At 41.7% G+C, this 27,547-nt stretch overlaps 1 protein-coding gene across 1 annotated transcript in view; it reads right to left on the bottom strand.

Moving 5' to 3' along the window:
* The window catches only part of FAT3 (FAT atypical cadherin 3), a 700,951-nt gene that overhangs the window by 145,228 nt on the left and 528,176 nt on the right, over window positions 1-27,547 (bottom strand). The window contains exon 5 of the mRNA XM_066370577.1: window positions 2,712-3,026. Coding sequence (XP_066226674.1) covers window positions 2,712-3,026 — 315 coding nt within the window. The remainder of the gene's footprint in view (window positions 1-2,711; window positions 3,027-27,547) is intronic.

Genomic DNA, 27,547 nt, shown 5'->3' with positions numbered 1-27,547 from the left:
AACTTGAAAAAAAGTCACACTTATAATTTTTAGCATTTTTATGGTCATGAATGATAGTTATATGAGTAGAAATAGCTCATTGATTCTTTATACCTTTGAAGGTGATGCTTAAAAGGGAATAAAGTGCATTGTGAATCCCCACTTAAGTGTGAATAAAGTGTGTGTGCACAAAAATGTGCATGTGGTCAAATTTCGTGGCTCCTGTCTTCTGCTTTACTTGGGGGAAGGACTCCACTCCCACAGAAGCCCAGATGAGTGATGGGGTAGGTGTGGGCAGCCTCGCTCCAGCCACCTTAGAGGTCCTTCAGTTATGCTCACTGGGTGGTGATACTCTCATGGTGGAAGCCTGGGTTCCTGAAGGCAGTGATTGGGAAAGAGGCTGTTAATAATTCTTAGGCATGATCTGATACAAAGGCTGAGGAAAGCCTGTCTTCTCACCCAGATGGGCAGGGTTAAGTGCTGTGGCAACCTAGACTTAGAGTGGGGGCAGGTGGCAGTTAAGTCCAACAAGCAGACACCACTGAGAGAAAATGGAAAGAAAGGATTTAGAAATATTATATTAAAAATAACATGTATAGATGAATGGCTAATAATTATAGTCTTTAGAAACAGAGGCAACTCATAGCTTCCTAATGCTATCTGTTAATGGATGATCACATTGTCTGGGCACGCCCTGTGAAATGGAGGACCCTTGAAGATAGATGTCTTAGGTCAGGTTCCCTGAGAACAGAGGCTGAGACAGAAACTTGAGTACAAGTGATTTTTTTTGGTGAGGGGACGTGTTCTCAGGAGAAGGAAAGTAAAGAAAGCAGGATGGGCCCTGGCCAGTTGGCTCAGTGGTAGAGCGTAGGCCTGGCATGTGGAAGTCTCAGGTTTGATTTCCAGCCAGGGCACACAGGCAAAGCGCCCATCTGCTTCTTCACCCTTCCCCTTCTCCTTTTTCTCTATCTCTCTCTTCTCCTCCTGCAGCCAAGGCTCCATGGGAGCAAAGTTGACCTGGGTGCTGAGGATGGCTCCATGGCCTCCACCTCAGGTGCTAGAATGGCTCTGGTTGCAACAGAGCAGCACCCCACATGGACAGAGCATCACCCCCTAGTGGGCTTGCCTGGTGGATCCTGGTCAGGCTCATGAGGAAGTCTGTCTCTCTGCCTCCTCATTTCTCACTTCAGAAAAATACAAAAAAAAAAAAAAAAAGAAAGCAGGATGGACATGGGATGATGCTAAGCAAGGATGTGGTCTCAGCTAAAGTCTAATCTCAGCCTTATCCCATAGAGAGCTTGGAATTATTAACTGCACTATAGAGTTGAATTCACCTGGAAGATAGGGGGTTGGGCTTCTGTATCAGGTGTCAGTCAGTCATTGGCTGTGGGCTGCTGGGCTAGGGTGGAAATGTGGAAGCTCTCAGGGCAAGAAGTTCAGGCGAAGAGGACTCCCTGGAGAAGAGGCCAGCTATGATCCCTCAGCAGCCAACATTCAGTCACAGGAGTTGGAGGATAGCTGCATCAGCTTGGCAAAGGGAATCTGAGTGGGGACCAACAGTATCCACTACAGTGCACTCAGTCCTCTAAAATTTCCATTGGCAAGTCCCACACACCTGCAACAGCACTTATTACATCAAAGCTGTATGTGGTAGAAACAGGGCTAGTTTTATATTATCTTCTTTTCTCTGCCCACTCTTCTGAATGTATTACTGATAAGGGAAAGAAGCTAAGTCCAGACCATAGGAGTGGAAAGGTGAATTAAGGGATTCAGATCATCCTTTAAAGCAGTGGTCTCCAAATTTTTTACACAGGGGGCCAGTTCACTGTCCCTCAGACCATTGGAGGGCTGCCAAATACAGTGGTCCTCTCACTGACCACCAATGAAAGAGGTGCCCCTTCCAGAAGTGCAGTGGGGGCTGGATAAATGGCCTCAGGGGGCTGCATTGCGGCCCGCGGGCCGTAGTTTGGGACGCCTGTTTTAAAGTAATGAAGAGCTGACTGTAAATTAGCAGAGAAAGTTAAGGACTGAAAGAAGGATGGCAGATGGCACTAACTCGACATCTGTTGCGACCCTGAAAAGTGCCCATCATCTGTAGGATGACCAGTCCCCTTTCTGTTGTAGACACTACATGTCTAATGTGGTTGGGGATAGGGGGAACAGGCTGGCACCTTAGGCACAGAAGTTTAAGTCTCTATTTGAGATGATGCTCATTTTTGTTTTTATTTTTAATTTTCTAACACTCAAAAATTGTCACATTTTACTTTAGTTTTTTTCTCACATTTTAGAGAATTTACATAGCTATGAATTTTTCCCCTCACAATTCACAAAGCTAAATTCATGTTCTATCACACTGTCAACAATTGCAAGAGTTGTATCCTTTGGGAATTCTTGGAGACACATTGAGTGGTGTTGAGTAGCTGTAGGATATGTCACTTGGCTATTCCCCTATCCTCATTTTACATCTATGCTCAGTACTTTGAAACAATTTAGGATCACAGGAAGTGTGTTGAGTATGTGATGGAGCAGTTTGTGAACTGGGGATGGGGGAGGTTTGCTGATAGTACCCAACCAAAGGAAATGGGACCATTATTTAAGAATATCACTGAAACAGAGGTAGCCTTCCACTGCTATGTGGCTACTCTAAAGACTTCCTGTTCAAAGGAATATACATGAATAAGAAAGTGACTCCCTCTCCCCATTAATGTTATTGAGGTGCAGAAAAATCTTACCGTTAGGATGTCATAACTCCCTGCTGTAAATTGCTTTCTGGAAGAAACCATGCCAGTTTTAGGGTCAATAAAAAACTTTCCATCATCATTCCCATCCACTATACTGTAGGAGATTTCTGCGTTGGGGCCCTCATCTCTATCAAATGCAAAAGCCCTGTAAATGGGTTCTCCCCTCTTCTTCCGGTCACGCTCTGGTAGCTTGATCTGGTAGACCTTCTCTGGGAACTGGGGCTTGTTGTCATTTTCATCCAGAACCTGAACCACCACCCAAATGGTTGACTGTTTCGGAGAGGAACCACCATCTGTCACAGTCACCTGAGATTCAAAAGAGAAAGCATTTTACAATCAGAAAGGAGAATATCTTTGCTTGCCATTCCTCTTCCTGTCACCCACAAAAGATCTATTCTCTGCCCAAGAACATCTCAACTTTTCCTATTCCTGCAGTACATGTCACATGTATGACTCTTCATAGTTCATCCATGAAAACAGGGGAATGCCCTCAATGCAGTAATGGAAATCACTGCTGAAAGGATAAGAGGGAGGTAAGGCTCTCATGGAATAGAGTAAAGAGAGAAAAGAAATAGGACTTCTTTACGAAATGTGCCAGCTTCAGTAGACTTGGTGGACCTAAACTACTCCCTTCAACAGACACAATTATAATTTATAACCCCTGAGTATTTCTTCTAATCCTTGAACAATGCTGTCACCATTCAAGTTTTTTCACTATTCATTTTCTTTTCTTTCTCTTTCATGTTCATGTAAAATTAGTTATTTTTACATTGTTAATGAACTAAAGGGAAACTGTGATATATACTTCACAATTTAATGGCTGGTTATAATTACATTTGACAGTTAAAATATGTTCTTTACAGTCATAAAATTATGTTTTTTTTGCTCCCTGGAAAATGGGAAGGGGGTGGACACCCCTTTCCATATCTCTGAGACTCTAGTCTTACATATGACTGTGAAAATTGAGAGAAATAAAGATCATGCATATAAAAATCTGAATTGCAGATATAAAAAGTCTTTGAGTCTTACTGTGAATTATCTTCTTAGTCATAGTGATAAGAATTAATATCATATTAATACTTAACATGTGGATAGTGACACAGTATCTAAAGTACTTTCCCATGCATTATCTCATTCACTTTCCAAAACAACATTTTCAGTAAGTAGAAAAGGTTGATTTATTCCAATTTTACAGATGAGAAAATAGAGGCACAGAGATCCCATTGCTACCAAGTGCTAAAGCCAAGTATTAAATTTTTGGCAATTCTGCTTTACCACCAAACATGGAAGAACCTATATTTAATCTTTGAATCATTACCATGAATATGACAGCTTATTACCTCAAAATATGTCTTTGGAGACTTGGAAGGAAGATGAAGATGCACTCGTCATAAATAGGAGAAAAACACAGTGAGTTACCGCACCCGATCATCTAATTTTTCACCTAATAAACCAACTTGACAGCAATAATGGAAAATAAAGGCCAAAAATTTGGCAAAACAAATTAAAGACTTCTTTGCAAAATGGAACTGCAATCTAATTTAGTTTCTCTTACAAGCAGTCTAGGAGAATGGCTTTAACAGACTTAAGGTAAAATTTCAGAGGCATTCTTGCTTTCTCTGAAAAAATCAGGTTTCCTTCCAAGATTATTTTCCCAATTGGTTTATGTTTCACAAAAGAAACACGTCAGGGCCAATATGTGCCAAGGGTGGATTTTGACTCGAGCTAATTCCTGGTCACGCTGTGTTCTGAAGAGGTGCGTTCTGCTACTGCTGAACTAAAATGTTATACTCCCAGTTGAGCTGTGTTGACCAAAACACATTGATTTCTTGGCTGCTCAACTCCTCTCCCTCTCTTTTCTGCTTGCACAGCCACTTTCCAACTCAGAGAACCCTCACAGTCTTTCCCATGCATAAAATCACCTCCTCCTTGCTTGTCAATGAATATCCCCGGTGAGCTCTTAGATGGAGCTCTGGTATTCGTTCAAAGCTAGGTGAGGGCCAAGGAAAAGAGCCACTCTCTGGCTGTGGTTCACTGCTTACTCGAGGATCCTGCTATTGTATAAATGTTTCATTTGGAGTGGACCTGAATGGATAAAGCCAGGTCCTTGAGGTTTGTGCAAGCAGGAGAGGGGTGGCAGCCGCACAGGCTCATGCATCAGCTCCCAGGTGTGCTACAGGGAGCTAGGTCATCTCTGTCACCACCTCATTTAAGCACTCAGCTGTCTTGCTGCCCCAGGCTATGCAGGCATCCTTAGTTCCTTGAACATGTTCTTCCATCTCAGGTCTTTTGCACATGACATCTTCTCTCCCTGGACTGCTCTCCCCATCTCTTCATCCTCAGCTAGGATGTAACTGACCCCACAGATCAAGTGCCAGCCCCCTCCTCTATTCCACTCCCAAATTATGTACTGTTAAATCTCCCTAAGTACTTTTCTTTGGTATTACTTACTGTTCTGTAAATTAACATATACATGATTCTCTAATCTAAACGAATAGGTTGCATAAGGGCAGGACAGACTTGGCCTTTTTGTTCACTGCTCTCACCCGTGTCAAGCCACACAGCACATCCTGCACACTAGCTAATTTAATGAATTAGATGTTAATTCAGTTCTTACTTGGTCAATCTCTTTAGCCAAAGCAGTCTCACCTTGTGAAACCTTCATAGATCATTCAAGGCTCTTTACAACATCATTATAAGCTGCCTTTCCTGCCTTTGGCCCATAACTCTTACACCTTCTTACCCATGGCTTTAATCGCCACTTATATGCTGAAAACTTTCCAGTGTATATACTCTTGTGCCTAAGCCTTGTTCCCATCTCCAAACCAACATGTTCAACCATTTAATAAGAATCTACTCTCTGGCTCTCACATGTACCACAATACCTCCGAATCAGACTGAAATCATTACCCTCAAATCTCTTCCTTCTCCTGTTCTCATTGTCTTAACAAATAATACCCCCATCTACTCTCACACTGGTCGACATCAGAATCCTGGGCATTTATCTAGAATTCTTGCTCTAACTACCCACATCCAACCAAACTTGGTAGCCTTTAGGTATGTCTCATGTGCACCCCAATGCCAGTATCTTCTGCCACAGTGTCCTATGAATAGGCCTCATTTGCATCTTGTTTGGACTATAACATTAGTCTCTTGGTCTCCCTGCCTCTAACCTTCACTCAAAAATCTGACCTGTATACCATTCTTCAGGGGCTCCCTGAGGACAAGGAACTGACCGGGCTTGATTACCACATTATCACAATGTGTTCCTTTCCCTCTCTGCTCAGCTACTCTGTGGCCTGGGGGGTCCTGAGTATGCCGTGCTCTTATACCTTCATTCCATTGCACAGCTGTTTGTTTCCATGGAGTACCTTCTTTTGGAAATATACCTGACTCATTCTAGAAGCTTCAGTTCTAACACTCCTTCTTCTGAAAAGCCATTTCTTCCTCCTGCACATCGAGGAAGGCACCATCACCATGTTCCCATTCCACTGTGGGCATAACTCCAAAGCACTAATTATCATCTTGCATTTTTAAGTGTCTGTATCTTTGTTGGTCTTCACTCAATCATTTCATACCTTGAGCAACTTGAAATGAGGGACTGTCTTTTACTCACTCTTATGTTCTGGTAGCCAGTATAGCTCTAAATGCCAAATAAATATTGTTAAATAAAATTAAGAATTACTTTATTTCCCCATGATAATACATCTAAATATGAAAGTACATTCAGATACCAAAGGGTCTCTGTTTCTTTAACTGTAACAAATAATGATATTGGTATTTTATTATCTTCCCATGTCTTTTCACTCTGTGATTCTATGAATGGGGGCCAGTAGAGACAGACCAAATTTCAACTCTACACTCAGGCATTCATATTTAACTTATATCACTGAGAACACTACTAATTCCATGATTACTCATAATGATTTCTAGCCAATTCTAAAACTGTGCTGGTCATTTATCTACAATCTACTGAAGTGATTTATTCATGTGTTTGGCTCCTTCAGTTCACTGTGAGCTATTCGAAGACAGGGACCTTGTCTTCTGCATCTCTTTCCTGGAATGTGGTATGCTCCTAATAAATGTTTGCTGAACTGTACTACACCATAACTAACCTCAAAGTCTTAATTTCCATTATTATTTCTGTGCAAATTAATAAACATTAAGCTCATTTAAGATGGAGTTGGGAGGCTAGAAACAGACAACTCTCACACATGTGTTACTCAACGCATACTACTGACCCCAGTAGAAAGAGATATGTACCTTGCGTCTCCAATAGGAAGTGGTACCGTATTACTACCTCAGCAGGAGGAAGATTCCTCCTTGCCCAGTTACAGCTCAGCCAATGAGTGACTATTACTCAGCCAATGAAAAATCATGTATATGTATACTACACACTTCCAGTCTCTTCCAATGGACTCCTCATTTGCCATAGTACCTCCCAAGTCCGCAAAAAAACATTTCCCTCCTTTGTTTCTCTGGACTTGTGTGTGGCTTTTGCCTGTAGACAATATGCTCCAAATTACAATTCTTGGTTGTTTTCAAATAAACCCACTTTGCTGGAGAAATAGCTGGCAGTCTATTTGTTTAAGGTCAACATTTTTTCTAGACCCACTCATGTGTCCCACCATAATTGCACCTAGATTAATCTTTAATGTTTCCATCAGATTTTTAGACTTCATACTTAATACCGCCAAAGGTCTCATGAGGAGTTAATCCATATGAGAGAAGTAGCAGCACTGGTGATGGAAGCAAAACCAAGTCTCCATGCTCCCTTTCTCTGCATCATTTTTCATTAATGATGCAAAGAATTAGCCATTGTTTAGAAACTATCCATTGTCTTCCTGCTCAACCACAACCTGAAATACCAAGCCAGTCTAACTTAGATTTTCTGTTCTCATCATTGATCAATAATCAGTGGTTTGGCAATCAATCAAAAGCATGAAAGATGAGTTTCTTCAGTTGTTCACAGCTAACAAAAGGAACCACAAAGAGTTGAGAACCACTGAAAGAATAACACAATCTGGTTCAATTTTCTGTGGTGCTCTGAGGTCTGTGAAGCCCAGGCAGAGCCAGAAGGTAATGAACGTGGCCCACTGGATTAGGACAAAATTACAAAGAACATGTTTCTAAGTCTATCCCTGAAAGACGCAAAAGCTTTATTAGACCAAAAATGGATAAACATTGAGAATTCTGAAGTTATGGCGTGTGGTGGAAGGTCACACTTCTCACTCACTGAAAGTGCCTGATGTATTTCTGCTGTCTCTCCCTGCAACAGATACCATCTGTAAACTGCCCCAGCACTGAGACCTGGGGTCTTGTCTGCTGCTTGTCTCCAGTGATTACAAGAGTGGCTGAGAATATATTCAATTATTTCTAAGATGGAGAGTTCAGTTCAGTCATACTCCTCAACCATTAATTTATCAAAAATGGCTATTTACAAGCTATTATATTTAAAGTAGTAAACTTCTCTTCGGGGATTACATATATTCCCCCACTGCTCTTTATTTGTCCTTGAACCTTTATCCTTATGTGATTTCATTAAAAAGTATATATATATATTTCACATACATGCTTATTTATTGCATGTCTGCCTCTCTTAGGATATGAGCTCCATAAAGCATAGATTTTCACCTGTTTTGTTCACAGATGCATCCCTAGCATCTACAACAGTGGATGTAGTAAGCATTTATTAAATATTTGTTACACTAATTAATGAAATATACATCCAGTGCCCCTAGTTACAACACTCTTTCCAAGACAAACCAAAATAAATATACATGGCTCCCAATCAAATGCACCCCTCCCCCATGCCTCAATCCTCTGTCATATTACAGATCTGCAAGCATCTGTCACAGATTAGATGTTCTCAATAACACTCAATAACAGCTCAATGTCTGTGACACAGCCCATTTATTAGTTGATAAGTTTAATTTTTAAAAAGCACTTTCTAATATTGAGCCTGAATGTATCTGCCTATATTTATTTCAGACTGTTGTAGCTTGATAAGACTACTTTCACTCTTTGTAACTGTACAGAAAAAGTATAATTCCTCTTTGATGTTGTTGCAGTTACCTACTTAAAATAACTACAATTCTTTTTTGTCTCTCCCAGTTCTAGGGTAGTGATTTTCAACCTTTTTCATCTCATGGCACATAACTAATTACTAATATTCTGCAGCACACCAAAAAAAGTAAGTAATATTTTTTGCCAATCTGACGAAAATAGGTAATTTTATTGATTTCCAAAGAAAATAATAATAGCAATTACGTACCCTTTTTGCTCCAAAGTGATTTTTTAAATTTAGAAATAAGGTGCCTATACTTGTATATAAGCATTGCTGGTACCAAGAATTAACCAATCATATGCAACTTTTATTATGCGATGCAACCAATAAGAGGCAATTCTATTATATGACCTATCTATTTATAGTTCAAGACAGGGCCGTCACGCCAGCTATTGTTGGATTGGCTGTTGTCATATTTTTTTTTATTTGCCAGTCTGAGGGAAAAGAGGTCAGTGCCCCTGACTAAATGGTATTGCATGTTTTAAATATTCTCGTGGCACACCGGTTGAAAATTGCTATTCTAGGGGTTGACTGAGGCAGCTCTTACTTAGTCTCTTGTGTAATTGCAGTCATAAGCAGCTGGGCCTGCAGTCATTGAATATTCCTGTCATCAAATATACACCATCAACCAATGGTGGCCACTGGCTGGGACCCTAGGTAGAACTGAGGTAAAAGCCCCAATATTTACAAGTGCCTCATTGCGTGACTGTGCTCCCTCACAGCATAGTGGCTGGGTTCTAACAGCAACAGGCCTGAAGTACAGAAAGCAGCAGGTGCCAATTTCTTAAAGCTGAGCCCAGAAACAGGCACATCATCACCTGATTCAGATGCTACTCACTAACAGTTTCAGAGTTCAGATTTAAGGAGAGGGGGTCATGAATCCCACCTCCATGAGAGGAGAATTAAGTAGGTTAGAAAGCCATATTTTAAAATTGTCACACTCATAAAATCCTTAAGTATATTTGGAAATCCTCATCCAAGACTGAAACACTCTAATTCCCATAATCATCTCGCAGGTCATTCATTATAGATAATCAGTTGTTATTCATTATACTGGTGACTTGTTTCAGGTGTTTTCTTATATAACAGCTTCCTTCTTAAAGTACCATGGCTAGGACAAAACAATAGCATATTAATCTTATTCAGAGCTGTGCAAACTACCTCTGTAGCCCTGAACACAATCTTATACATGTCCATTCGGTTTGTGACTCGACTTATTCTGGGTGGCAGCCCTGTCACACAGCTCTGTTAGATGAGTGAATTAAACCATTTTGGTTTTTCTTCTGTGAGTAGCAATAAATTATAAGTGTGTGGTTTCCTTTGGGGGGCACATTGCAGGGTTTCACACTGGTTCTTATTAACTTTCACCTTACTGGAGATTTTGACTCCCTATCCTAGATTGTTGGGATAATCATAATGAAGATAGGTGACAGGTGACAAAGGCTTACTCTGTATCAGGGATTCACTGTGAGAGCCAAGCTCATGCTCTTTTAATTGTTTAATTCCTTTCTTTGCTAAAACAATCCTGTGCTTGTCCAAGGTCACACTGCTCTGAAGTGGCAGAGCCTTGTTTTAATCCTGGCAACCTGGCTCTGAACCAGGGATCAGCAAATTACAACCAAACCTGCTCATTTGTTCTTGTATATAGAGTTCTATTGGGATGCAGCCCTGCCCCTTCATATTATTATTGAACACGTCATCTATGGCTGCTTTGCTGCTATAAAGGCATACTTGAGTAGCTAAAGCAGAGATTGTATGGGCCACAAAACCTATGTTTGTCCTTTTAAAGAAATATTTGCTGATCTCTGTCCTCAACCTTATGTTCCGCTGCCCCTTTTTTTTTTTTTTTTTTTTGTATTTTTCTAAAGTTAGAAGCTGAGAGGCAGTCAGACAGACTCCCAGATGCACCTGACTGGGATCCACCTGGCATGTCCACCAAGGGGTGATGCTCTGCCCATCTGGGGCATTGCTCTGTTGCAACCAGAGCCATTCTAGCATCTGAGGTGGAGGCCATGGAGCTGTCCTCAGCGCCCGGGCCATCTTTGCTCCAATGGAGCCCTGACTGTGGGAAGGGAAGAGAGAGATAAAGAGGAAGGAGAGGGGGAAGAGTGGGGAAGCAGGTGAGAATTTCTCCTGTGTGTCCTGACTGGGAATCGAACCCGGGACTTTCACACGCTGGGCTGACGCTCTACCGCTGAGCCAACCAGCCAGGATCCTGCTGCCTTTTTTATTATATTGATTATCACTTACAGCACACCTGCTTTGCTCAGTCCTTGTTATGATCATTTACATTGTCACTACTTTTCTCAGGACCCTGTGAGGCATTGCCATTTCTATTCTTCAAGTAAAGACGGTGAGGCTCTGGACTTAAGTAACTTTTGCAAGGCCACTCAGCCAGTAAGTGACAAAACGCGGGTCTGCCCCCAAGTCCGTTTGGCGTCCTGTCCTGCTCTCTTCCTCACCCTTAACAGCCTGGGAGAAGCATCTGTTAACCATGTGTTTAAAACTCCCTCCTCAAGAGTGGCTTAGAAACAAAATCAAGCTTGGAGTTGTGCTTCTAGAATCAAGCTTTTCCTTTCTCTGATGACCGGGTCTGTCTCTGACTGTCTCTGTCTCCAGTCCTTGCACACCCTTCCTGCTTTCTTCAATTTCTTCAAAGCTGCCACCAGGTGTGTGTGAGTCATGACCGCAACTTCTCTCAACACTTCAAGTCTTGAGACCCAACTTTATTTAGTGCCGTACCTCTTCTTCTGCTATCTTGTTACACTTCCACACCTTCCGCTCCCTCTCACACAACCTGCTCTACCCTGCTCCCCAATGAAGGCAATGGGGGAAAGGAGGGCCTGGGTGGTCCCCAGTTTCTGTTATCTCATTATTATTTTTTTTGTGTGTATTTTTCTGAAGCCGGAAATGGGGAGAGAGTCAGACAGACTCCTGCATGCACCCGACTGGAATCCACCCAGCACGCCCACCAGGGGGCGATGCTCTGCCCATCCAGGGCATTGCTATGTTGTGACCAGAGCCACTCTAGCGCCTGGGGCAGAGGCCACAGAGCCATCCCCAGCGCCCGGGCCATCTTTGCTCCAATGGAGCCTTGGCTGCAGGAGGGGGAGAGACAGAGAGGAAGGAGAGGGGGAGGGGTGGAGAAGCAGATGGGCGCTTCTCCTGTGTGCCCTGGCCGGGAATTGAACCCGGGACTTCTGTACGCCAGGCCGACGCTCTACCACTGAGCCAACCGGCCAGGGCCCTGTTATCTCTTATTTATTAGGCACTTAGTGGTTATTCTGTGTCGGCCTTCTTCCATGTGCTTCCCAAATGTAAACTCATTCATCCCCTGGTCAGGCCCGGGAGAAGGTGGAATGAATGTCTCCAATCTACAGATTAGAAACAGGCCCTGAAAGATGCTGTAAGTTAGACTCAACCTGGTCCAGGGGCTGTGCCCCTAACCTAGGAGTGGCCAACACTTTTTGCCTCCCGGGCTAGATTAGAAAGAAAACTTTTTTCACGGGCCAGATGAAATATTAAAGTTAAAAAATGTTAAATACAAAAATGATTTGTTTAAGTAAACAAAATTTTATTATGTAATTTGTTTATGAATAAATGAGTGAAAAAAATTTTAATATACAATATTATTTTAATAAAAATATATTTTAATAAAAATATAATTACATACCATATAAATATACAAACTGTATTGCATTCCATCAAAACAATATTTAATTAATAGAAGGAGCTTGAAGGGGTTATATCGCAAATAAAATAATTATTTTGTTTTACAAACAGCCTGGACACGTTTTCAGTTATCCACTGCAGCTAGTGTCTATGCTACAATGCCACTTGACTCATTTCACTTGACCACAAAAATAACGAATTGTTTGACCTTGGGTGCACACTGGCAAACTCTGCCTAAAAGAATGTGGGTTTCACATCCCTGCTAAACATCAAACAGTTCATACTGAGTACAAACGAGTACAAAAGTTGTAAATCTTTATAATGGAATATAAAGTCTTGAGACCCAACTTTATTTAGTGCCGTACCTCTTCTTCTGCTATCTTGTTACACTTCCACACCTTCCGCTCCCTTTTTTTTTTTTTTAAGTATCGTGAATCCATTTGACCAATTATTGGAAGTTAACCCTAGATTAGTCACACGTGGAATTCTTTTCCACATATCACTATCTTCTTAAATATCTTGATTTCCAATAGGCAAAGATGTTTCTGCTTCTGAGTAGCTGAGATTTTAAAGTAGCGGAGAATATTAAAAATTTAAACTCATTACGCAGGCCAGATCCAGCCCACGGGCCATATGTTGGCCATGCCTGCCCTAACCACTACCTCTCACCAACACGCTCGCTGTAAATAGTGAGCGTGGCCACATTCTCCCTCCTCTGAACACAGTTTAAACACGCCCTTTCATTGGCCTCAGCACCACAGTTTAAGTAAGGATGGCAATTCGGTGGCACGTGGCTGTGGCTGCTCCGTTCTGCCAGCTGCAGCCTGAGGCCACGGAAGACAGACAGCTTGCTCTTCACCCTGCAGGTGGGCTGCGGCCCCAGCGCCTCCCAGATGGAGCTCCTCAGAGCACTGTGGTCCAGCTGTCACTGTCTAGGCCGAACACATCCCAAGTGCCAGGTATCCCCACACTCATCCTGGGCTGCTGCTTTGCTCCTCTCGATTCTGGCAATACTCCTCCTTCTTCTCAAGTACTTTGTGCCCTTCTTTGAGTCTCCTGATTGTTATAAGCTATTTTAGCACCTGAAACTCTTCTAAAATAGAAGACAAAGATCAAAAGAAATTTGTTTTTCCTCCTCTCTCTCACTACCAAGGTCTCAGGGTACAGCTAATAGATTCTGTGCAAGGAAGAAATCTAAAGATAAAGCTATTTTAGCTAAGGCTTCCAACTACACATGTCAAGTAGGTTACAGATACGCAGCAGTATTGACCCTCCTCACTCTTGGGTAGACAGTATAACCTCACATAGCTGGACCCCAGGGCTAGCCACCTCTGGATGGCAGTTAGCTTTTCTTTTTACCTAAAAACAAATGTTACCATATTATCATATTTTATGTACACCATAATGGGAACAATATTAGAAAGCCCAGTAATGAATTACTAATAAGTCTTGGATCTGACTGTATGTTGAAACAATATGTCTAGGAAAATCCTTGGATCCAAAGGACATACTTTCTAAGAGTAGGATTTTAGATGCTGTGACTATTGAAAATTAATTCCGGCGAGGAAGCCTATTTTCACTCGTTTCTTACCAGAGCAGTTACGACTGCACATCTTTCACCATTCACGTGTCGTGGCTGTCTCCATTCTTGGCCACCACACAGGCAGGCCCCCAGATGACGGGGCCCACTGTTGAGTCTTTTCTTACCCTGATTGTGTTTTCACGTGTACTGAACAACTTCAGAGTAAAGCGAGCTGCCTTTGCTCACCTCTGTTAGACTCAGGAAGGCATAAAGTCTCTAGATATTAAGAGAACTCAAGAGTAAGTGAGCGTTTAGACATCATTCTGGTTCAATTCACTGGTTTTACAGATGAGAAAACAGGTCTAGACAGATGAGCTTCACAGCCTAACACTATATTGCTAGCAATAATCCCAGTCTTCCAAGACACCGGCTCCCCAACTCCAAGCTGTCCTTCAGTACTGCATTCATGAGACCAGCGTTCACAGATTCTCAATGGTGTGACTGCAGTATTGCAGAGGTTTGATTTAGGCATTTTTCAGAATGTTGAACTCTTTTTTAAAAAAAAAAATGTGCTTAGAGTAGACGTTGTGTTTATTTTTAACCTTTAAAATGTTTCACAAACATTAAGTACTTAATCCTTCCAAGATAGAAGAGAAGTTGAAAACAAGACAACTTTGTCTCCTTTTTGCGAGTGGAGAAATGGAGACCACCCAGGGGTGGATGTCAAGCTGGGGTGGGGATTCAGACCTGTGTACTGACGGACTCACACGGCAGAGTTGGGCAAGAAAAGTGTTTTCAGCCTTTTCTGAATAGAAAACTATGTGCAAACAGTAAATTAAAGGGGAGGTTTTTAAGGAGGAATAATTCTTGAAGATAAACTTTCTGAAATGTGAAATCATTGAACTAAAGTTTACCTGAACTATAACCCATACTTTACGTGGAAAGAAACAAGCCAGTCTGAAATCATCGGCTCTGGGTTTTATTCCATGTGATTTATTTGACCTATAATCTGGCATTAAGGATGAGTTAGATGTAGATTGGTAGGTCTCCTGGTCACTTAACATCCTGCTTTACTGGCCACCCCCGCCACCCCCACCTTGTGTTGTTTCTATGAGGTGCAGTCAAGGGACATACTCTCTGGACTGGGAATCCTCATGTTCCTGTGATTTTTTAGTAAGCCAGGTGCTTCAGGAGATGATAGTTCTTAGGTTGAGTAAATTTATAGAATGGTTTATTTTGCAAGGAAAACATTTTCATCTGAAATAAAAAGAAGAAGGGGATTAGGAATTAAAAGGAAAGAAAGGAAGAAAAGAAGGATGATACTAGAGGAAGGAAAAAGGAAAGGAGGAAGAAGAGATTCAGTCTGGAGTGAGGGAGGGAAGAAAAGAAACGGAGGAAGGAAACAAGGCAGGCAGGTCGGGAGCTTTCGGGGGAGAGGGGGAACGAGGAGGCACAGAGAGGCTTTGCAAGAGAAAGGGTGTGTTCCCTTCATACAGGGAAAGCCATTTACAAAGAAGACAAGAAAATCCATGGGAACACATAAGTCAGATGAGAGTTTACCCTGAAGTGTCTTTCAGAAAGTTTTTGCTAAAACGGTTTAAAAAAAATCATTGATTTGAGAGAGAGAGGAAGGAAGAGAAAGAGAGAGGGAGAGGGAGAAACATTGATTTATTGCTCCATTTTATCCATGCATTTGTTGGGTGAGTCTTGTATGTTTGTGCCCTGATGGGATTGAACCCACAACCTCGGTGCATTAGGATGATGCTCTAACCAACCGAGTGAGCTACCTAGCCAGGGCCTAAAATACTTTTTTTAAGGTACAGACTAAAGGCACTACATGATTGATGGAACCTAGCTGTTGGGGCCACAATATTCATTTTTGTAATCTTCCTCTTTGACCAAAGAGGCCACGACACTGTGGACCCCCAATACAAAACCTAATGATAACTAGTGAGAGACACTTTCTCTGCACCTGTGGCCTGTCTCCTGTAGGGCGTCATCTCCCACAGGTCTGTGAGCCACTCCAGGGGCGAGCACATTGTGGCACATAGTTGGTCCTCAATTAATATTTATTGGTTGAATGCACTGTGAAACTTGCATGTCAGGACAGTGAAGGTATCTTTTCCTGGCCATGGTTAGACCCAGCAACTGCTAAATGGCAGCTTTTCAGAAAGATCCTTGACCAATTCACTTTGGCAGCGACTGCTAAGATTACAGCTTTGTCCAAATCTCTTCTTTGCACTTCAGGATATAAAGTACTTCCCAGCCTGATATCTCTTAGAGCATTTTTTTCCCTGCAGAGAGGTATATACATCAGCTACTAATCTCATCACATTTCCATTTCCTTCCAGGCTCATCTGCTCATCATTTTCTATTCATAAAACTTGCTTGACTCTAATCTTCCCTATCAGCAGGAACTAAACACCTCCTCAAAATTTCTTGCCAATGATGGCGATTACCACACATGTGCTAACTCCCCTTTTCAAACAGATGGGTCCAATCTATGGGCTCACATGTGAGCCATTAGGAAAATTCTGCCATGAACCAAGATGTGACATCATATTAGCCCCAGGACTAAATCCCCCTTCACTATTGCCCAGTTCCCCTGACATCAAGGCCTTAGTCAATATACGATTCCACATTCCCCTCTCTGAGAAACAGAATCCACCAGGTAGGAATTACAATGGAAAAGGCACATTTGTAGCTTCAACCCCACCCCACCCCCACCCCCACCCAGTTACAGCACCAGACCTTACGCTTTATGTAACTTTTATCCTGGCAGACTCTCAGTCTTACCTCCAGTGATGAAGTTATCTGGATTTAAGCACTATACTTCCACCAGGCACCAGATTTTGGGCCTTTCTTCTCACAATAAAGATTTAATACAAACATCAAGACACGTTCTAATTATTAGCCCAGGAAACACAGCTTTTCTCCTCTGAGCAATGCAACATGGGTTTGCAGAGCAACTAAGCCAATCATTTAACACTCTGTCTACCTAAAAATATGAACTTTAAATCTATCAACTTAAAAAAAAATTAGGCCCTTATGGACTAAAGTAGAAATCACCAACTGGTGGCACTGACATATGCTTTCTTTTTTGCTTTTGGCCCATACAGTGTATTGTAAAAATTTCTGCCCACATTTATAACTAGAGAAATTTCACATAAAAATTCTAATCACCAGCTTCTCCTGCAAAACTCAGGATAGCTGGCCCACCACTGTCTGTTGTGTCCCTAATAATGCAGCCATGTGACTTGTCATCCATCATCAATGCTGTCCAGAAAATTTTCTTGGAATAGAGAAATATTTCTCATACTCCATATTCCTATCAAAACTGGTTATAAAAAATAGATGGGGAAGACTGCATATTCAAAGACAAATGGAAGAGAACATATTTCTTTTTGTGAGTAAAGTACCTTTCTGGAATTTAATGTGTGAACACTCGGCCTGCTATCTACTTCGCCCATTTATGATGTCTGAGTGGGCTGTGAAGACATTTGAGTTTGTAACTCGTGGGTCAAAGCCTTGTAAAAATCTCTGTGTAATGATACGATGTATATTTTAATGTGTTTGATATAAACCATAGCTTTTGGTGGACAGAGACTGTTCATAGCAGTAGGGTTGCACATTCATTTTCCTTCAGATACTTAAGACTTCAGATACTGTGATTTTTAGAAGAACTAGATAAAAGTTTGAAAAATATTGAGGCACCATTAGCCATACAATCACTTAAACAAGAAATATGAGTCACATCAAATGTTTCTCTTGTTGTCTTCTCACATCTCATCAGTCACTAACTCGGGACACTCCTGCCTGTGAACTAGAAAGAGGTGGCCTTCCTCAGGGTGAATGCAGCCTGGAACCTGGATGTGCAGCTTCCTGGCAAAGAGTGTGGCCAGATTTAGGACCCTGTGACCTATTCAACCAGGCTTCCCCCATTAGGGTACAATCTGTATCTCCCTCATGACATCCCTGATAAGCTCTACCTCCGAAATGCCAATTGTATTTCTTGGTTCTTTGTTCTCTGTTCTTGGGGTCAAGCTCTCATTATCTGTTGCACCTGTCTTTAACCTGGTCTTCTTGCCTCTGGTTTTGCCTCACCTCAGTTCATTCTAGGAGACCAGAGAATCTTTTAAAATGAAATTCAGATGATATCAATTACCTGCTGAAAGGTCTTTAATGCCTTCCAATAATTGCTTTAAGCAGGTTTCATAAAATATGTCATGGAGAACACCAGGCTTGCAAGGTGCCTGCCTTAAAAGAGGTGGTCAAGGATCCTGAAGTTTGAAGAACACTACAGACCTTTCTTGGAGCTCTACAGTGCATATATTCAGAGTAAAGGCTCAAGGAAAGTCTAAGCAAAAAAGCTGGTTTAACTTGGTTTAAACCAGTATTTCCCAAACTTATTTGAAAACAGAACACATTTGTTGATTGATGGTTATTATTAACACCTTCAGATTTTATATTTCGATACTTTGGAAAGTGCTAAATTACGGAATGAAGTCCACATGCTCTACATTCACCTATAAGATTCTTTAGTATTGATATAGCCTGTCCACTGGGCTATTGAGTTTCTATCTACTCTACACCTAAAGTTTTGACCGCTCACTTAGATTACTTGGTGCAACTCACAGTGTGCAGTGTTTTAAACACTGGGCATACAGTGTGAGCAAGATGGGCTTCCTTCTCTAAGGGCGCTCACCATGTACTTGTTCTTCCAACATGGAGCGTGAACTTCAATGTCTGTTCCTTATAATGTCTTCTCAGAGACCTCATTCAGGTGGAATTACTCCTTTTCATGATTCACTTGACTTTATTCACATACTAGCACATGACTTACCACATACTAAATTATAATGTCTGTTCTCTTTAACACCTTGCACTGAACTAAGCTTGTAAGCTCCCTGTGGGTGAAGACAATGCCACATTAATTACAATATTGGCAGCCTCCAGCATGATGTTTTGATACATAATAAATGCTAAACCGATATCAGTTCCTTTTGCTTTTCATAAGCAGAATCAGAATAAGGTGCTGCCTTGGTGCTTTGTTTTCCTACTTCTAATGGCATGTTATTTTAATTTTGAAGCAGAGCAAGGATTTTAGATTGCTAATGAATTAGAATAAATTAGGTAGATAACCTGTTGGTTAGAAGCAGACATCATTCATTATCCCATTAACAGAGCTATTAAATATTCTGTATACTCCTGTATTCATCACACAACAGGTAGCATTTGTTCCCTACACATAATAAAATTAAGATCCCTGGGGAAACGTGCCTCTGGATACAGCTACTAAAAGAGAAAGATGGTTCATCTTAGATATTCAAAGTACCTTATTACTTTCACAAGACAAAAGGAAATATAAGTTTTAAATAAAGATCCATTCAGTAGACCTAATAGTCAGGAAGATAAACTTGAGGGTGAACATTATGATCTATAGGCAATACTTAGGAAGTGGTTACCATGTATCTGTATTCAGTAGATTTATTAGATGTGTTTGTTATTTGTATTCGTGCGCTCTTGCCTTACATGAGGATGTAAGACACACACACACACCCAGGCCCAGGTCTACACTCTGTTCTTCTTTTGGGTGCCTTCAGAATTTATGTTCACGTCTATCACACCACCTCTAAAACCTGTATTAAAACCACGAGTGCCCACGGGGCAGGCCCCCGTGCCTTCCATCTCCTCAGTCCTGGTGCCTAGACCAGGAAGAATGAAAGCAGCGTATGGAAAAGCAAACTGCCAAAGATACGGAAACTCAGACATGACAAATATTAGCGATAAAATAATGCCACACCACATCTAGAAAACGAAAGCAATCACAAATATAAAACATAAAACACATCCATCAGATGAAAAGCCTGGAAACTTGAACGCTGTAATAAAGAATGTAAGAAAAGAAAACACACGGAGCTCCAGCACCTTTGTTATACGTTCTTGAAAATTTGAATGTCTTTTGCAAAATCAAGAATGCCAGTTTTCTTAAGCATGCACAGTTTTAAAAAATCACTTCTCCCAGAGGTAAAGGGAAAAAAAGCCAAATTACAGTGGTACCTTGAGATACAAACTGACCAACATACGAATTTTTTTAAGATAAGAGCTGAGACTCTGTCCGTATTTTTGTTCGAGATCCAAGTGAAATTCTGAGATACCAGTCATGATTCCGGAAGCTGCCGCTAGTTGGTGCATTGGCACCCGGGTCCAGTATCAGCAGCACAACACCAGCATCTCTTTCTTTCTCATGTGTTACCCGCAGAATCAAGTTGAATCTTGTGCACTGTACTCGTTCTTGCATCATTTTTGCATTTTTTACTAACTTTTTTTTGTGTGCTATCATGGGGCTGAAGAAAGTGAGTGTAAAGAACAGTGGTGAGAAGAAAAAGAGAATGATGTGGTTTCATTTTAAGTAAAGAAAGTGTAGTTTTAGTTTTGTTTAAAGTAAAGAAAATGCAGTTTTAGTTTACATTTAGTGTTAAGAAAGTGCAGTTTTAGTTTACATGTCTACAGTGCCTGCATCCCTTCCTCCTACCCTCTTCCTCCACCATTCACCTCCATTAGCCACACTCATCTGTCTCCAAGGTAAGAATACAGTACTAAATAACACTTTTTTTTCTTTCTTTTTTTTTTTTTTTTTTTTTTTTTTTTTTTACGGAGACAGAGAGAGAGAGTCAGAGAGAGAAATAGATAGGGACAGACAGACAGGAATGAAGAGAGATGAGAAGCATCAATCATCAGTTTTTTGTTGCGACACCTTAGTTGTTCAATGATTGCTTTCCCATATGTGCCTTGACTGTGGGGCTACAGCAGACCGAGTAATCCCTTGCTCAAGCCAGTGACCTTGGGTCCAAGCTGGTGAGCTTTGCTCAAACCAGATGAGTCCATGTTCAAGCTGGCGACCTCAGGGTCTCGAAACCTGGGTTCTCTGCATCCCAGTCCAATGCTCTATCCACTGTACCACCGCCTGGTCAGGCTCACACTTTTTTCTTTTATTTCATATATTTTGTTATGGATTGGTAAAGTATACATATGTGTTTCTTAATTAAAAAACATGTCTTTTTTCATAATTTAGGATGGTTTGGGGATGTTTCACAGGGCTGGAACGGATTAAATCTATGTCAGTTATTTTAAATGGGAGAAATTTGTTTGATATATGAGTTGACTGACTTACAAGCTTGGTTACAGAATGAATTAAACTCGTATCTCAAAATACCACTGTAACTTGTGGCCATGAAATCAAATAGATTCAGAAATCCAATAACTTAAGTGAATGAATAAATAATCACCTGAACCTGGCCCTGGCCGGTTGGCTCAGTGGTAGAGTGTCGGCCTGGCATGTGGAAGTACCGGGTTCGATTCCCGGCCAGGGCACACAGGAGAAGTGCCCATCTGCTTCTCCACCCCTCCCCCTCTCCTTCCTCTCTGTCTCTCTCTTCCCCTCCCGCAACCAAGACTCCATTGGAGCAAAGTTAGCCCTGGGCACTGAGGATGGCTCTGTGACTTCCACCTCAGGTGCTGGAATGGCTCTGTCCAAGATAAAGCAATGTCCCAGGTGGGCAGAGCATCACCTCCTGGTAGGCATGCCGGATGGATCTCTGTTGGGCACATGCAGGAGTCTGACAGCTTCCCAGCTTCTGACTTCAGAAAAATATTAAAAGAAAACAAATAAAATCACCTGGAGGAATAATTAAAAAAAAAAAAAAAGGAAGAAAGCTTAAACTATCCACCCTATTCCCAGTAAACATTCCATCTGTTTAAATCCCATTTAAAGCCTCGAATGATTCTCTGCTTTTTGCTGTTTTAACAGTGGCGGCAAGAGCTAAGTATGAACATTCTTATCATCACGCCCTAGGCGGCCCATATCTCCAGGCCTGAGTAATATAAAAACAGTGGCTGGTGAACTTTCTGTCCTGTCAAAAGGAAAGTAGATTCAATGTGTTATATCATGGAAGATAAATGAGAGTCACACTGCCCCAGGAGTCAATTAAATATGTATAACCCAGTTGTGCATCTGTAAACTCTAGAAATAATCTTTGGCTTAGTTGAAAATAACTGAAAAGGCCTCTGAAACAAAAAAACATCCAGTATGGACTCAGTTTCTTTGCTGGGTGGAAATATAATGCAGCAGTTTTACAGATGATACTTCACAATCTTGGAATTTTATTTACAGAGTATTCTGATGATGCTATATGATGCCCTACTATGTGCTAGATTCACATATGCCGGAGTCATTACTATGCTTAACTGAGAGCCCTTCCCCATTCCCTTTGTGAACCAGGGCATGACATTGCCAGGGAAGTTCAGCTACTCTATTTTCTCTCAAAACTTTCTTCTCACAAGATCAGGGCCACAAATACCAATGTGTGAAAACTTCGGAGATCCCTGGCGGGCAGCATGGGAGAAAAGTGAGTAATGAATAATGAACGTCTTTTTGTAAGAACTCTACTTAGCAGGCAGCTGAAACTATTTTTACTTTATGGCAAAAGTACTCTGGGAGAAAGAGTCCCAAACCACCTTTCAGAACATGTGAGAGGCAGCGGAGGTTGCCAAGTGTTTGGAGAGATTTAACACCAGGGCGCACACTCCCGGAAGGTTGAGTTATTTGCTCCAGTGGCCGTGAAAAATCTCATTCTTGACTTAAACATGTAACTTTGTGAATGAGCGTCTCTCTTTTCCTTCTGGCTTTTTCAAAGGAGAATGTCACGGATTCCAATATTCAACCGATGTAAGAAAAAATAATTCACTGATATATATGGAGGATGTCCTAGGAAGCATGTATTATGACAGTAACAGGGACCAGCTTGGGAAACTCCCAAACTGATTAGATTTTTACTAGAATAATAATAAAAAAAAAAAAACACAAAAAAACTCAGCAGAAAGCTTATGATAAAAATGATTCTTGAACAGGCTTACCAGTGATGGGGACAGCTATTGATCATAAAGAGTTATCCATCTCTAGGCCCCAACAAATAGGCCCGTTACCATAACATATTGGCTCACAACCTTCCCTGGAAAACTCCAGAAAGTTCGCAAACAGAAAAATTACATGAAGCATCAGGACAGTGTGTCAGCGGCAGCAGAAGGCTCCCTGGCAATGATGTATGCCTGTTATCCAGATGCTGGTCCTTTCAGTTCAGAAACGTGGTGGTCAGGGGCCCGGGACATTGCGGCAGTCCCGGGCAGGCTGAGCGTGAGACGGCCTGCCCTCCTGCTGCCCTGACACACTTCGGAGCCTCAAGCCAGCTCAAGTCCTAGTGCTTTCTCTTGGTGCTTTTGAATCTGGCGAGTCTGCCTCCAGGGTGATTTATTATCGGAAACCAACAGAGTGACGGCGGCCCTTCATGTTCTGGGTCCTTAACCCACTACAGTAATAATATTGAGGCCATCTCACTCATGCCACCCCATTCAAAGTGATCTCATTCAATTCTCCGCACAGATGAACTTGGGAAAGTGGTCAGGAAACATTAATCTCATTAGACAGTGGATGGAAGACTCAGCGAGGTCGGAAGCTGTGCCCAAAGTCATTCAGTTTGTGGGTGACAGCCTGGTCTTACAAGACACAGCACTGTGTGAAATCCAGACTGATGCTCTGACACCTACACAGACTCACAGGGCACTGGCTCAAATTCACATACCTTCCTAGGAAAAACCAACACGAGTGGGCAAGGGGTATCAAGTCTTCATATGTGAGAGTATTGTATTGTTTCTATCAGAATACTCTGAGTTCATGACACTCCATCTGAAGTATGGATTGCACGTTCAATATTACTTCTTGGGGACCTGCAATTCAAAAGGACTGTGGGGGGGTCTGAGGGGGATGAAATATGGTCTCCACTCCCACCTGAGCTTACCACCTAGAGGAGAAAGCGGGCATGTTTACACATAATGCGGGGTGACAGGGAAGGGTGAAGCTCCGTGTGTGGGCTGTGTATGGAAGTGGTCAGTCCCAAAGTTCCTAATGGCATCAGCAATGTTACGGTGCCACTTTAAATGCCACCCTAGTGTTCTGGGGAAACTGATGTTTGAAAGGATTGTCCTTTACTTGTGGAAGACTTTTACTTCTCAAAGTCTGGAAAAGAATTCTGTATTATTTCTCTTTTTATAAGTTGATTATAGAACTTTTCCTCCTAAAATGGGATGTTTTCAAATCTGTCTGGAGTGACACGTTTGTGTTGTTTTGGAGGGCTGCCCAGAGGACTTCTCAAGGCCCTGCTTATCCTTAAGATCCGCACTTCTCACCAAGTGCTACACAGAACAAAAGGTGGTCGAGTTTACACATTTTTTAAATGGATTTATAGGACATCAAGGTTATTTGCCACTGACTCTTGGCAACCCTTCCTCCACCTCGATTTCTGTGCCAGTGTGAACAAGGAAATAGTTAGTTCTAGTTGTTTCTGGTGGCCTTCCTAGAACCAAGAGGGATGTCAGCTCTGGACAACCTGACACGGAGGACAGCAGGGCAGAACTAGGCTCCTCAGCATTTGACACCCTGAGCAGTGCCTAGCACAGCATGGCCCTGGCCCTTGGCCTCTGTTAGGTGAGTGGTACATTTTCTGATTTAAAACAAAGTTTACTCTTCCCAAATTTCAGGAACTAGTTTCACTGAATTTTAAGAAGCTGGCTGAAATATACTAGAATTCTATGTAAACATCAGTTTTAGCAATTCTATGTAAACATCAAATTAACCAGGTAAATTCTATCTAATGGCTGGGTATTCAGTGTTTATTATTCGCATGACTTAATCATGTGTTCCTTTATGAATAAACTTTCACACACACACACACACACACACACACACACACACACACACACGGTGTAGCCATACAAACACCCTTTAACCACAGGCAGATTAGGTTGGTTGAGACCCTGGGCACAGAGGAAAATATTGGGCCCTTTAAAAAAGGAGAGAGATGCCTGACCAGGTGGTAGCGCAGTGGATAGAGCGTTGGACTGGGATGCTGAGGACCCAGGTTCGAGACCCCAAGGTTGCCAGCTTGACCATGGGCTCATCTGGCTTGAGCAAAATAAAAAAAAAATGCTCACCAGCTTGGACCCAAGGTCGCTGGCTTGAGCAAGGGGTTACTCAGTCTGCTGAAGGCCCATAGTCAAGGCACATATGAGAGAGCAATAAATGAACAACTAAGGTGTCGCAATGAAAAACTGATGATTGATGCTTCTCATCTCTCTTCATTCCTGTCTGTCTGTCCCTATTTATCCCTCTCTCTGACTCTCTGACTCTCTCTCTCTGTCCCTGTAAAGAAAAAAAAAAAAAAAAGGAGACAAGGAAAACAAAAATACATGTTAACCATACTTTTAAATAAATAAAAGATATTATGTACTATTAATGTTAAAATTGCACATATGAAACCAAACTTGGTATCATTAGAAAAATGTGTCAAGTTGGGGTTTTGCGGGGCCCCTCAGAAGTCAGGGTCCAGGGCGCACGCCCAGTGCACCCACCGTTCAATCTGCCTCTGCCTTTATCTGTGCTTTAGGAAGATCCTCTGAGCAGACTTTAACATGCCTTTGGATTGCTGTAGGTAGGGATGAGGATCCAATTACTTGCATCTGACATCACCACATTATAATAGAACAAAATGCTCTTTGCTATTCTTTAGATCTTAAGTGCTGTGGCTACCCAGAGAGAAACCCTGTCGTAATGAAAGGACCCCGGATGAATGGAAATCAGAAACTAAAATCAAGGGCTGGTATACCCTCTTTGTTACAGAGTATAATCAGTAGGCCAGGAAGAATACTCGAAGTTCCCATTCCTTCCCCCCTCTGCTGACAGTATACTTTATCTTCTGCTTTTCCAAACATTCTGAATGGTGACTGAGGATTCTCTGAGGCATTTTTGCTTTAGACTCCAGAGAGTTGCAATTAAAGACAGTTTAAGTAGATGTAGCCTTGCCACCTTTTGGGAAAGGTATAAGAGAAAAAAAAATTAGCCATCAGGAGGAAAAGAATTCCTACTTAAGGCTCTTTCTTCTTCCTTAACCACAATCTATTTTCTTTTTACGGCAGCAAATGTCTGTAATCAGAGTCTGGTCCCAGCTTTCTAAAGACACCAGTGAGATGGGAACAGGGTGGGAGGGCCGTATCTCCTTCTTACATATATAAAAGGAGGAAAAAATAAAAGACCACCCTAGAAGTGACTGAAATTGCATCTGAGTGACAGATCTTTTAAATAATGGCTCAGGTTCTAAATTTATAACTCAACTACTAGGAACCTTTCATTTCAAAAGGGTATAGGTATTACTCCACTGATGATTTTCTTCATCAAGATGAAATTTCTACCATATTTATAGCTAAGTGAGATCTGGGGACTTTCTAGAGTGTGGTAGGATAATGCTAATGGCCTCTGGGCAGGGACTTAGGGTGAAGGTGTCTTGAAATGTGTTTGTTCTTCCAGCAGTCTTATTTGGGTCTGGCTCAACACATAAAGAGTCAATTGGTATTATTTACTTTTTATTACTTAACAATTTTGCCTCCAAATGCCATTCTTTTACTCCATTTCACTCATTTGCAGTGTAATTGGGTTCTATTGAATCAATGGTAATCATTTTCATGGTTATCTGAACTCAGCCTGGTGGCCCATGGGTGAGGAATTACCGTGTGCTCTGTAGAGGGTGTACATCTGGGTTTAGGAAGCATCTTGCAATGCTGGGAGCATCAAAGTCATTTTCTGGTTCATTTCATGAAGCTGTGGGGCCGGGGCCACTTCAGCTCATGCTCTTTGCTGGTGCTTCATACAGCAGCACCACATGGAGACATGAAATATCTGAGTCAGCACAAAAAAGTCGGCTGCTAATAATGACACGACTTCTCCCATGACCTGAAAGGGCAACTGGGGAACGTACAGAAGCTGAGGTGGGCCACACAGTGCCTTCAAAGAACCACCTCCAGGGCAGTGGAAAGAGAAGACAATGCTTCCAATCACATAAACCTGTGTTCGGTTTCCAGTTTCTCCACGGCTTCTGAATTGTACCATTTTTGGGCAAGTTATTCCAATTATGCCTCATTGTCCATGTCTGATATGAAAATAGTGATAAATATCTCACGGAGATTTTACTAGACTTGAATAAGATATTATGTTAATTATTCAACAAACGTTTTCAGAATACCAACTACCTGCCAGGTAGACACTACAGACACAAAAAGCACCCACCCCACTGTCTTCCAAGAGCAGCTCTTCCCCATTGCAGATGACTGCCACCATAGCTTCATGCCCCCACCATGTCACAGAATAGCCATTTCTTTTTTGTGGTGAGATCATTTACGATTTACTCTATTAGCAACTTTCAAGTCTATAATACAGTATTTCCAAAAAAAAAAAAAAAAGATATACAAGTGACCAAAAAGTAAATGAGAAGGTATACACTAATCATCCAGGAAATGTAAATGAAAACCACATGAGCTATATCACCTTACACCTGCTAAAATGGCTCCCATCAATAAAACAAGAGATAACAAGTGTTGGTGAGGACGTGGGGAAAAGGAAACCCTTGTGACCTGTTATTGGTAGGCGTGCATGGTGCAACCAAGACCTTTGAAACTATTAGT

Source organism: Saccopteryx leptura, chromosome 1 (assembly GCF_036850995.1).
Source record: "Saccopteryx leptura isolate mSacLep1 chromosome 1, mSacLep1_pri_phased_curated, whole genome shotgun sequence".
Lineage (NCBI taxonomy): Eukaryota > Metazoa > Chordata > Mammalia > Chiroptera > Emballonuridae > Saccopteryx > Saccopteryx leptura.
The sequence above is the reverse complement of the archived record's forward strand: the minus strand, read 5'-3'. Positions and strand labels throughout refer to the sequence as shown.